Source organism: Marmota monax, unplaced genomic scaffold (genome assembly GCF_021218885.2).
Source record: "Marmota monax isolate L192 unplaced genomic scaffold, Marmota_monax_Labrador192_F-V1.1 WCK01_AAM20220418_F8-fsc00003, whole genome shotgun sequence".
Lineage (NCBI taxonomy): Eukaryota > Metazoa > Chordata > Mammalia > Rodentia > Sciuridae > Marmota > Marmota monax.
Window position 1 is genome coordinate 6,784,150 of NW_026694084.1, and position 12,525 is coordinate 6,796,674.

The following is a 12,525-nucleotide window of genomic DNA, read 5'->3' on the forward strand; positions in this document are numbered from 1 at the left end:
ATTTATTGATTTTTCTAAAAATTTATTTACAAAATTTGGCATCCAGCATGTGGGGTACACAAAGGTGACAAGGCATAGTCCCAAGGAGCAACTCACCACTGAGGCAGGAAGACGGACATGGTAGCAAGAAAAATAAAGGAAGTGCTAGAGTAGACAACCAACTGGGGTGGGTGGGAGAGTCAGTCCTTGGGAAAACTCAAGTACACTGACCAACTGGGTGATGCATGAGCAGAACTTTCAGTGATGGCTGAATGTCATCATGACTACATAGAACACAGACTTTGCAGGCCAAGACACCAGCACGAATGAGGGCACTCAGTGTGAAAGAATCTGAGCTCCTCAGACTCAGATGGGAACCTTGAGTAGATGTGGGAGCTGCCATGCTGCAGACATGGCTGGTGGGCAGTCATGGAGGGCCCTGAGTGGTAATGTAGACACTAAGGCCAAAGAAAGATTCCAGACAGGAGGGACAGGGCCAGTAGGTGAAGGACCAGCACAAGGAGTGCAGTCCAGAGGTTGCTGGAAAAGTCTGGGTGAAAAAGGGTGGGAGCACAGCTTTGGCTACATGGTGGGAACTGTCAGGAGGCCTGGATGGGGAAGGTGCAGAATGAAGTGGGTGCAGAAGGAAAGTGGGAAAACTAGTTTGTGTCCCCAAGAATGTGGTGGGGATGCAGAAGACACCAGGAGGTTGGCTCCAAGTTTCTGATCAGGATGTTGAGATGGATGAGCACATGATGTTACCTTGACCATAAAAGGACTGAGTGGGAGAAGATGAGTTCATGCTTGGACAGGCAGAGTTGGCAAGTAGGCCTTCACCACTAGGTAGAAGTTAAAGACAGCCATGTCAGGTCAACCTCAACAAGAACTGAGGTCTAATATCTAGAACTGCCTGGGAACCATGATGGCTTTGAGTCCTAGCAGAGATTGGCTTCTCATTTGTGGTCACATGGGCAATGGGAATTTGGCAGTAGGTGACAGGCAGGAAGGTAGGGCCTCTGATGTTTCCCAACTCCAGCATTGTGTGATTCTCTGTGAATGTATCTGAGTAGTGGGATGTACGCCTGGGATGTGACAGAGAGGTCTGAAAGGGACAAAATTATTGAAACCGGCATCTAAAAACTTACAAATTAGGGCAATCTTCTTCTTTTTTTTTTTCTTTCATTCTTCTTCTTCTTCTTCTTCTTCTTCTTCTTCTTCTTCTTCCTCCTCCTCCTCCTCCTCCTCCTCCTCCTCCTCCTCCTCCTCCTCCTCCTCCTCCTCCTCCTCCTCCTCCTCCTCTTCTTCTTCTTCTTCTTCTTCTTCTTCACAAGTAAGCTGACTGCTTGATAGGTGGCAAGTACAGAATCTGATTGTGAGGCTTGGACTGTCCATAAACTTTAGTGTTCCATCCTAATTTTATAATTAGGGTCCTACAACACCTTGCAGAATGATTGTGGAGCTCAAATGAAATGATAATTTGCAAGATGTCCAGTTCACTGCCTGGTCCACCATAGATACATAATAAACGTTAGCGCCTCCCTGCTTTTTCTTCTTGTCTGAGCGGGACTTAGCACCCAGGAGGGTATCTTGCCACCTTCTTTAGGATAACAGAGTCTTCCTGGCCTGTGCCTGGTTTAGGTTGAAAGACATTGCTTCTGGGTCATGGCTCTTATTTTATAACGGACTGATTAAAGCCCAGAAGGGTAATGTCATCCATGTGAGGTCACACAGTGTCCAGAGCCAGGCCCACAGCACATAGTGTTGGCTCTGGTGGGTTTCTACCCGCCTGTTGAGTCACAAGTGATGCTTAGAAGAACTCCTAGCTAAGACAGAACAATCTCCTCTCTCTTCCCCCAGCTCCATGGTAAAGCGAAATGAAAAGACTCATTGTTCCATCGGGGGAGAAAAATTGCTGAAACAAAAGTCATAGCCTTTGTATTATTTTAAAATATTCTTTCCATGTGCACAAAACGCTTCATGGAATCTGTTCAGATTGAATTAACCTCTATTTCTCAGAACAATTCTTCTCATGTGCTCATCTTTGAAAGGAACTGTTCTCCAACATTATTCTGTTTTCCAGTTAGAGATGGCTCCTGTTCTTCAAGTGCTGACAGCTGTGAATGCCAAATGGTGACAACCTTAGAGATGTATGCATGCACTGGCTTGTTTTTCTCTTGTTTCCCTACCATTATATTTTTAAGGAAAACCTGTCTTGTCTGATAATAATATTACCATATTTGTTTTATGTTAGCAACGTTTTTTTCTTTTTTGGAAGGGGGTGGGGGAACCAGGGATTGAACTCAGCGTTAAACCACTAAGCCACATCCCTAGTGCCCTTTTTTGGGGGTGGCTACTAGGGATTGAACTCAGGGATACTCAACCTCTGAGCCAGAGCCCCAGCCCTATTTTGTATTTTATTTAGAGACAGGATCTCGCCAAGTTGCTCAGGACCTTGCTAAGTTGCTGAGGCTGGCTTTGAATTTTTGATTCTTCTGCCTCAGCCTCCCGAGCCACTGGGATTATAGGTCTGTGCCACCAGCCTGGTGTTAGTTGGTGGCCCAGACCTATAATTAAAATTCATCAATTTTAAGTGTACAGATTCATGGGTTTGGATGAATGTCTAGCTCCACCATGATCACAGTGTAAACATTTCTATCTTCTCCCCAGAGTCCCTCACATCGGATCTCCTTTCGGCATGCCTGTCAGGGAACCCTGACCTGCCTTTTGTCCTGCAGTCCTGCCCTTGATTACATGTCATATAGATAGAATCTTTCCATATGTAATCCTTTTGTGTCTGGCTCTTTCACTCAGCGTAATTGTTTCTAGATTCACCCAGTAGATCATTCCTTGAATTGCTGTGAAGGATTCCATTGTGTGCACGTGCTATACTTTGTTGAACTGTCGATGGACTTTTGGATTGTTTTTAGTTTTTAGCTTTTACAATTAAAGCTTCTGTGAGCTTCTGAGTACAAGTGTTTGTGGGAATGTGTAGTCTTATCTTTTGGGTAAATACCTAGGATCAGGGTTGCTGGTGGGGACAAAACATCTGGTTTGCCTCAGACTTAGTATTTCTCAGGGTGTGGGAATTTTCAGTGCTAAAGCAGGGCTAGTCCTGGGTGAACAGGGACAGTGGGTTACCCTGTGTCATTTGGCAAGGTTATGTTTAACCTTACAAGGAGTTGCTGAATTCTTTTTTTTTTGCTATTGGATTTGTTGTGGCAACTTATTATGGTTTTAATTTTTTTTTTAATGACTAAGAGTCTCGAACATTTTTATATGTTTGTTATCCAAATGTCTTCCTTGGCCGGGTGCAGTGGCACACGCCTATAATCCCAGTGGCTTGGTAGACTGAAGGAGGATCACAAGTTCAAAACCAGCCTCAGCAATTAGCAAGGCTCTAAGCAACTTAGTGAGACCCCATCTCAAAATAAAAAACAGGCTGGGGATGTGGCTCAGTGGTTAAGAGCCCTTGGGTTCAATACTTGTTCCAAAACAAACAAACAAACAACCACCCACAAGTATATTTTTTGGTAATAGGACTCTTCAAACCTTTTGTACCTTTTTAAGTGGGTTGTTTGTCTTTTTTCTTTTTCAGTTATAAGAATCTATACAGTTTGGATATAAATAATTTATCAGATATATGTTTTGCAGATATAATCTACCAGTTTTTGGCTTGCCATGCCATTGCATTGTGAAAGCAGAGTTTTAAATGTTTTTCAGGTAAAATGTGTGTGTGTGTGTGTATGTGTGTGTGTGTGTGTGTGTTTGTTGTTGTTGGGTTTTTTTTTTTTTTTGGTGTTGGGGATTGAACCCAGGATTTTGTGCATGTGAGGCAAGCACTCTACCAACTGAGCTATATCCCCAGCCCTAAAATGTATATTTTAAAGTTATGAATTTTGTGTTATATTTTATTATAAGAATATTCATAAGTAATCATAAAAGTTAATTTAATGATCATGAAATGACTTGATATGACAAACTTAACAATGTATACTTCCTATTAATTGGTTTTCATGCAGAATGATGTGATAATGATGACGATAATAATAATAGTAAATAGCTAACACTTATTCCACATGTACTATGTGTTAGGCACTGGCTTCAGTGGTATATATGTACAACCAGGAGCAAGGAGGAGCAATAGTCCTGGAAATGACTTCAAAGTACAGTTGTATCAGGAAGGAAGAGGGCCTTGAGAGTATGTTGGATACATTTTGGACGAGTAAACATGGACTTTGTATTTGCTTCATTTAGAGGAAAGGGAATGGCATGAAAATAATAAATCACATATTAATGATGTCACACACAGCATCATATAAAATCAGGTCACAAATGCCAAAGATATTTAAAAGTAAATAATAGGTTTAAGATTAGAGAAAGAGGCAGAATATTCTAAGTTTTCTTCCTTTTCTCAGAATCTTGGAGTTAAGGGATCTATCTGGCAGAGAGTAAGTTGTTCAAGGGGGTGGGAAGTAGTTACCCATAAGGAGTAAGTGCACTCCGGTTTCACTCCACAATGAGGCATGTGACTGCGAAGGAGTGACTTTTCTGAGTTACTGTAATAATTAAATCACTTAGTACTTTTAAAGCACTTGGCCCAGTGCCTGGCACATAGTAAGTGCTGAATAAACATTCCCTATTCTTAATAGAATGCAAATGCATAGTATAAAGTGAGCTGACTTCATACAGCAAGTGTGAAAAATGGTGGGACTTTGAGAGTCCACAGGCCATTACCAGGTCAGTTCCTGAAAGCAACTGGCTGGACAACTTGCTGAATTATTCAGTATTTTTTGTGAAGTTTTGGGAACTGGTCTTTGCCCCACCCCTGTCTCTGACAGTGAAACAGCTATGGCCTTTTAATGAATTGCCCTCTGGGGATTTGACTCACATCTACTTGAGTTTTCTGCTGATCAATGCATTGGCATATTGGCCTGCTCACCCTGGGCTTGAGTCTGGGCTCTGACCCTTGCTAACTGTTTGTGACCTTCGGCAAGCTACTTAACCACCCTGAGCCTTAGGGGGATTTGGGATGAATATTAGTTAGTTGAGTGAGCTAATAGATGTAAAGTATTTAGAATAGTGCCTGGCACATGGACTCAGTCTAGTGCAGAGTCCAAGCCCTTAATCACTGTATCATGTTCCCTCTTAGTAAGTGTATGTGGGAGGCAGGGAGGCAGAGAGGCCTATTGGCCATGTGATGCTACATTTTGTCAGCTACCTGTGCATTTCTTGGGAAATTTATGTATATTAATTATGCCATCTACTATTAATCTACTGAAGGAATAGTGTTAATTAGAATTTTCAATTTTTCCAAACTAAGATACAGAATGGGCCTATGACTGGTGGATAACAAACTTAATGGATTGAAAATCCTTCAGGATAGGTTTTTTCCCCCTTCCAGTTTTCCATTCCATCTTTTGGTGACCTAAAAATTCCCACTGGGCATGCTCTGCTCAGAGTATTTAAGAACCTACCAATGAGGGCTACTCAAGTTCTAAACCACCTAACACACAAATGGCATTCTGAATGCAAGTGGTGTGTCTGGGACCTGAAAAGGCAGGGTGGGGGTTTGTAGCACCCAGAGTTCAGGAACACCCGGAAATCTCACCCATCCCTCTCTCCTGTCATGTGTCACAGCCTTGCTCTTCTTCCTCCTCTTGAAAATGGAGTCCATGCTGGTGGGCTGCGTGCTGCTTCTCCTGGGACAGAACCTCTTCCTCTCATCTGCGGCCAGAGAGCGTCCACACACTAGGTCCTTCTCCCGGGGCAGACATGCTCGGACCCACCCCCAGACGGCCCTCCTGGGTGAGTGACAGAACCACAGGTTGAGGGAGGGCCCTGGACCTGGGATGGGGTCTCTGGAGCTTTTCTGTCCCTGGGTCCTCTCTTGCCTGTGCTGGGGGAAGGGGAATCTCAGTGCTGTTGAGAGCAGCCAGAGTTGATGGTGTGGTAGCAGGTTTTCAAAATATGATTACACCTCTCTAAAGTCTTCAGTTTAATCTGAGGCTCAGGACTTTTCTCTAATACACAGGGCAAGATTTTTCACCGAAAATGTTCTTGTTGGACTTATCTGGACAACAGTTTTCTGAGAATTTTTTTTTTATTAGACTTTTCCAGATAAATCTGTGAATGATGCTTCCATCCATGGTGGCATAGGGAAAAGCAGACACACAGGAGAGATGGGCTTATGAGCTCAATCCAGACATTCAGAATGAAGAACATCATGCTTGATTATTTCCACCCAGTGAACATGTTTTCTTCAGGAAAAAGGAAATGTCCTGAAATGGACAGAACTTAAATTGGCTGCTCTCAGCATGGGGGCCAGGGTGCCCAGGATATGGAGGTAATAGGCAGGTCGGCCAATGGAAAGAACTGGTTTTGGTATAGACCTGGGTTCAAGTCCTGCCTCTGCTGCTTATCAGGTGTGATACTTGGGATGTGTAACTTTTCTCAGGCTCAGTTTTCTCATTTACAAAATGGAAACTTGAATGCCAACCTTGGAACATTGGCAGGAGGATTGCAAGTTCACTGTTCATTTTTGTGAAGAGTGAATTAGGGAATATACGCAAACTGTAAGCATGCAGCAAATGATGGCTTTATCAGAGCTTTCAGTCCATGAAGATCTTTGAAGCTGTACTTCACATGTATAGCTTCTTGGCCAGTCATTAGAGTCAGACACCCATGAAGGATACTTAGGGAACTGTCCTGCAACCTGGTAACCTCAGCATCCAAAATTACAATCAGGGACTAAAGGGATCACAGGGCCTTGTTTTGAGAGGTCAGAATCTTTACTGACACTGACTAAATAATAACCCCAGTGATTCTAGGTCCTTCATGTCTCCCATCTGTTGAACATCCCTCTTCCAAAGTGATATAAATATAATACTTCTGCACATGGGAAAAGGACTTGGGGATGCTTAATACATTGATTTAAGGGTTTTTTAAAAGCAAATTTCAAGTCAGGTGCACTGGCACATGACTGTAATCTCAGTGACTGGGGAGGCTAAGGCAAGAAGATTGAAAGTTCAAGGCCAGCCTCAGCAATTTAGGGAGGCCCTAAGCAATTCAGCTAGACCCTGTCTCAAAATTAATAAGAAAAAAAACAGGGCTGGATGGGGGCTGGGGTTGTGGCTCAGTGGTAGAATGCTTGCTTAGCCTATGTGAGACACTGGGTTCGATCCTCAGCACCACATATTAATAAATAAAATAAAGGTCCACTGACAACTAAAAAAAAAAATGCTAGGGATGTGATTCAGTGGTAAGGCAGCCCTGGGCTCAATCTTCAATCCAAAAAGAAAATTTCAAGATGATACATACATACATATATATATATATATATATATATATATATATATATATATATATAACTGAAAAAAAATGTTGATAGATTCCTAAATTCCCAGCACTGATTGTGCAGTTGCATTTCTTATGGAGCTGCTCTCTGGATCTCTGTCACTCACACACACACACACACACACACACATACACATGGCTTCTGAGATTTGAGGCAGAAGCTTGTTTTGCCAAAGGCATTGATCCCACATCCAGCACTGCCTCCTTTTCCTCATTTTTCTGGGGAATGTGTCAAGGATAGTGAGGAGGACTTCAGGTTCTTTGCTTGTACATGTGTGTCTGAAAGTTTAACAGTAGAAATGGCAGAATTGTTTCTTAGGTTCAATTTTTTTGGTTTTTTAAAAATGTTTCTACTTATGCCTAATTTCAAATCAGAGTCTTAGTAACGACTTGAGCCAATTTAAAAACAAACAAAAAAGCATGTTTCTATCAGCCACTCACCCAGCAGCCTGTGCAGTCTGTCCGCATGGGCTTCTTTTACCTCGTTCGTTCATCTGCCAGACATGGGGGTGGTGTGCGGTGGAAACTTTAAGACGAATCGCCGCCACTAGGAAGTACACAAGGTAGTGAAGGAGACAGGCATCTAAAAAGATCATTAATTTGGTGGAATCAGCGTGCAGGAGTAGGGACATATCCAAGTGACAGCTCCACTCTGCCTGCTGAGGCTGCTCAGTATAAGGCAGGGACTCTCCAGCTTTTTGATGTCAGGATCCTTCCTGTACACTTGAAAATTATTGAGGATCCCAAAGAGCTTTTTTTTTTTCTCCTGAGGATTGAACCCAGGGGCACTTAATCACTGAGCCACATCCCCAGCCTTTTTTATATTTTATTTCGAGACAGCATTTTACTAAGTTGCTTAGGGCCTTTCTAAATTGCTGGTCTGGCCTTGAACTTGTGATTCTCCTGCCTTGGTCTCCAGAGCTGCCCAAAGAGCTTTGTCTGAGTTCGTATCTAGCAAGATTTACTAGACCAGAAATTGAAATGGAGAACTTAAAAAATACTCATTAATTAATTTAAGAATAAAACAATAAGTCTATAGCATGCTAACATGAATTATTTGTATTTTCTGTATGAACTGTATTTTCTCAGTAATAAAGAAATTAGTGAGGGTTGGGGTTGTGGCTCAGTGGTAGAGCGCTCACCTCACATGTGTGAGGCCCTGGGTTCAATCCTCAGCATCACATAAAAATAAATAAATAAATAAAATAAAGGTATTGTGTCCAACTTCAACTAAAAAATAAATATTAAAAAAAAGGAAATTAGTGAGAAGAGTGGCCCTATCTTACAATTTTGTAATTCTGTATCATGTCTGGCTTAATAAAAGAGACCTGGATTCTTATTTCTCATCCATCTGTCATGAAATATTGTATTGGTTGGACTATAGAAAAAATATATGACTTCACACAGATATGGGAGTTGGAAAAAGGAGGAGCATTTTTAATAGCCTTGTCATTTACTTGGGATATTCTTTTTCGATACTACACTAAACTTGTCAAATGTTTTCTTGGAATTGATTGCAATGTAGAATCTAAAACATTTTGTCCCTGTGTACTCATGAGTGAGAATATAAAGGCAAACATTAGTGTTATAGTGAAAGTAGTATGACCTCATGAGTCCTCTGGAAGGATTTTAGGTACACCTAGAGGTCCTCGAACCATACTTTGAAAATGACTGGCTTAAGGGAATTGGTCTGTTCTCTCCCTTCTCCCTTCTCTTTTCCTTTGTAAGCAAAAGCCTTTTTTTTAAAAAATTGATGCATTATAATTATACTTAATAATGGGATTTATTATGGCACTTTCACACATGCCATAACATAATTTGATGTATCTTATTCCTCTGGAGAGGGAATCGTTCCTCTTGAGGGTCATGGCCATGTAAAGCCTGCAGGGATGAGCAGGCCACAGAAGGATGAATGAGGATGGAGCGTGGAGGTGGAACTAGAGTAGGCCCTGGGGATGCTGGGCCATCTGTAAGACAGGGAGTCTGAGCTAGAGATAAGCCTGGAAGAGTCAGGAACTGGTCATTTAGGACATTTGAGGCTCCAACAAAGACCTCAAATCCCATTTTGCAAAAGTGGGAGCCCTGAGGATTACTTATAGCCAACAATGATGTTGATCACTTAAATTCTGCACCCATGTTACCCTTGGGACAGAATCAACCTTTCTGGGCCTTGGCAAAGGGCAGGACCTAACTAGCCCATCTAACTAGAAAATGCTACTAGAGCAGGGCTCTCAGGCCAACAGGAGGATGAACAAGTACATTCTCCATCCCAAAGTCCCTTCCAGGTGAGGGCACTGGCAGGTAGAGTTGGATCAGCAGGCTGTGCTGTTCCCAGCACCTTGGGATTCCTCCTCACTTGCCCCATCTTTGGCAGGGGCACACATGTCCCCTTCCAAGCTCCTCCCTAAACCCTTCCTAGGGCTGCCAACTGCAAGACATGTGGTCCCACTAGTAATTATTGCCTGTGTCATTTGTGCACATTTTATTCTCTTTGTTACATCACTGTCATTTGGGGGTGGACCTGTTCCCAGGGCAACCACTGGGACATATCAGCATTTGGGAAAACAATCCTCCTTCCTCAAACACCCACTGTATTCTTTTTTTCTTTTTCTTTTTTAGTTGTAATTGAACACAATACCCTTATTTCACTAATTTATTTTTTGTATGTGATGCTGAGAATCGAATCCAGGGTCTCACACGTGCAAGGCAAGCGCTCTACTGCTGTGCCACAACCCTAGCCCTACCCACTGTATTCTTAACTCCCCTTATTCCTAAGACTGAGAGTACACAGGCCACTCTGTCCTTCTGTCAGCTTGCTCTCCTGGTTGTCTCTCTTACCAGGTCTTATTGATATGCACTTTCTTTTCTAAAGTTACCACTTCACTTATTTTATTTCTATGAACTTTGAGGCCTTTTCCTTCCCCTATAATAGAGTCCCCTTCGGATCAATACTACCCAGTCAGAATTCATATTTTGTGTTGTATGAGAGCACTTTGTGGCAATATGGCAGTAGATTCGAGAAATGGGCGGGAAAGATTTAAAAGGAATCTGGCCCCATAGTCTGGTCAGGGGATGGTGAGAGTGGAGGCCTACTGCATGCACGCATGTGTGTGCATACACACACACACACACAAGGCTGGGAAAAATTGTAGAGGTGTTCAGGGAAGAGGCAACAGAATTTAGTGAAACTTTTTCATAATTGCTAATTCATCATTTTAAAATGGGGTGAATGAAGAAAATCTAAGAATTTACCGTATACAGCCCCCAGTTCTGCTCTTTGGAAATCACAGTACGTTATCAAACACTTGTTTCCATTTGTGCATATATGTGTAATTAAACCCAACATCAATATATTAGTAAAATTTTGATACATTGCACCTGAGGCTTTGAGGTGCCCTTTGAAATCTCCTAAATTAGCAACGTAATGGGAGGAGTTGTCTGGCTGGAGAATTTCAATCATCCGGCTTGGTAGTCAGTGCAGTTTTTCTCCAGACTTTGGGCTGGAGAATGTGCTTGTTCATCTTCCTGTTGGCCTGAGAGCCCTGCTCTCAGTAGCATTTTCTAGTTAGATGGGCTAGTTAGATCCAGTGCAGATTTTTCCTCTAGCTTGGGCACTAGGAACATTTTCAAGCACTGGCTTCTGGTAAAGAAAGGATTTCCAGATTTCCTGCATCCTAAAACAATATCCCTAATTGAGATTTGTTGACATCCTCAATAAGGTGGGAAAGTAGATGGAGAAGCCCTCAGAGTCTCCGGCTCTGCCACCAGCCTTACATCCCCTGAAGCCACTTTTTCATGATTAGAACTTTTTCCTTCTTCCCTGAGATTTCTGGGGCCTTTAAAAACCATTTCCTACCACCAGGGGTATCCTGCCTCAGCCAAGACCCATCCCTGGCCAGGGTCAAGTCAAAGGCTACCTTATGCCTCCCAGCCAGACCAGGCCATCCTTCAGCAGCCCCCACGTGCTGCAGGTCCTTTGTCCCAGTGTCCACTCTGTCTACCTTCCCCTGCAAGGATAATAATGGTACCTACCTCAGAGGGATTTGTAGTGTCCTTATTTTTGTATTTGCCTTATTTTAACCACTAGGCTGTAAATCCCTTGAAGATGGGACTATATTTTTTTCATAGCACCAATGGAGGGCAGCCCCTGCTGTGAGTAGGGATGTTATCTCATTTTAATCCAACAGGGGAAATACTGCAAGGTGGTTATTATTAGATTTCATACTCAAACCGGGAACCTGAGGCTCAGAGAGGGGAAGCAATTTGTCAAACTCATAGAGGATTCTTTCGGCAAAGCTAGACAGAAGAGGTGTTTTAGCTTTTTTGCCACTGTGACTTAAAGACCTGACCAGAACGATTGTAGAGGAGGAAAAGTTTATATGAGGGCTCACAGTTTCAGAGGTCTTAGTCCATAGAATGCCGGTTTTATTCTTTGGGGCTCAAGGTGAGGCTGAACATCATGAAGGAAGAGTGTGGCAGAGGGAACCAGCTCACATGGAAGCAGAGAGAGACTCCACTTGCCAGATGCAAAATGTATACCCCATAGCCACGCCCCCAATGAACCACTTCCTCCAGCCACAATCCACTTGCCTCCAGATACCATCCAGTTAATCCCATCAGGGATTAATTCACTGATTAGATTGAGGTGTTATGGTTTGGATTTGAGGTGTCCCCCAGAAACTCATGTGTAAGACAATGCTAGAAGGTCTGGGGGAGAATTGATTGGATTATAGCTCTGGCTCGATCGGAGATTTAATCCCTGATGGGATTAATTGAGTGGTGACTGGAGGCAGGTGGGGTGTGGCTGGAGGAAGCGGTTCTTGGGGGCGTGGCTATGGGGTATATATTTTGCCTCTGGTGAGTGGAGCCTCTCTGCTTCATGTGAGCTGCTTCCCTCCACTATGCTCTTCTGCCACACACTTCCTCCAGGATGTCCAGCCTCACTTTGAGCCCCAAGGAATGGGGCCAGCATTCTGTGGACTAAGGCCTCTGAAATCGTGAACCCTCAAATAAACTTTTTCTCCTCTACAATTGTTTAGGCCTTTAAGTCACAGCAGTGAAAGGCTGACTCAAACTCCAGGACTCAGTTTTTTTCTTTTTTGGAAGACGTTGAAGTTAGAGATCCCTCAGGCCTCATCTAGGTAGTCACTGGTGATATCACTAATTCCCTGCCTTCCTCACACCCTTTCTGTG

General features: G+C 42.9%; 1 protein-coding gene across 2 annotated transcripts in view; it reads left to right on the forward strand.

Annotated features, from left to right (window-relative positions):
* Positions 1–12,525, forward strand: part of Matn2 (matrilin 2) — a 146,807-nt gene that overhangs the window by 7,768 nt on the left and 126,514 nt on the right. For both annotated transcript variants that reach the window (XM_046464938.2, XM_046464937.2), the window contains exon 2: positions 5,617–5,784. In XM_046464938.2, coding sequence (XP_046320894.1) covers positions 5,643–5,784 — 142 coding nt within the window. In that variant the 5' untranslated portion in view covers positions 5,617–5,642. The remainder of the gene's footprint in view (positions 1–5,616; positions 5,785–12,525) is intronic.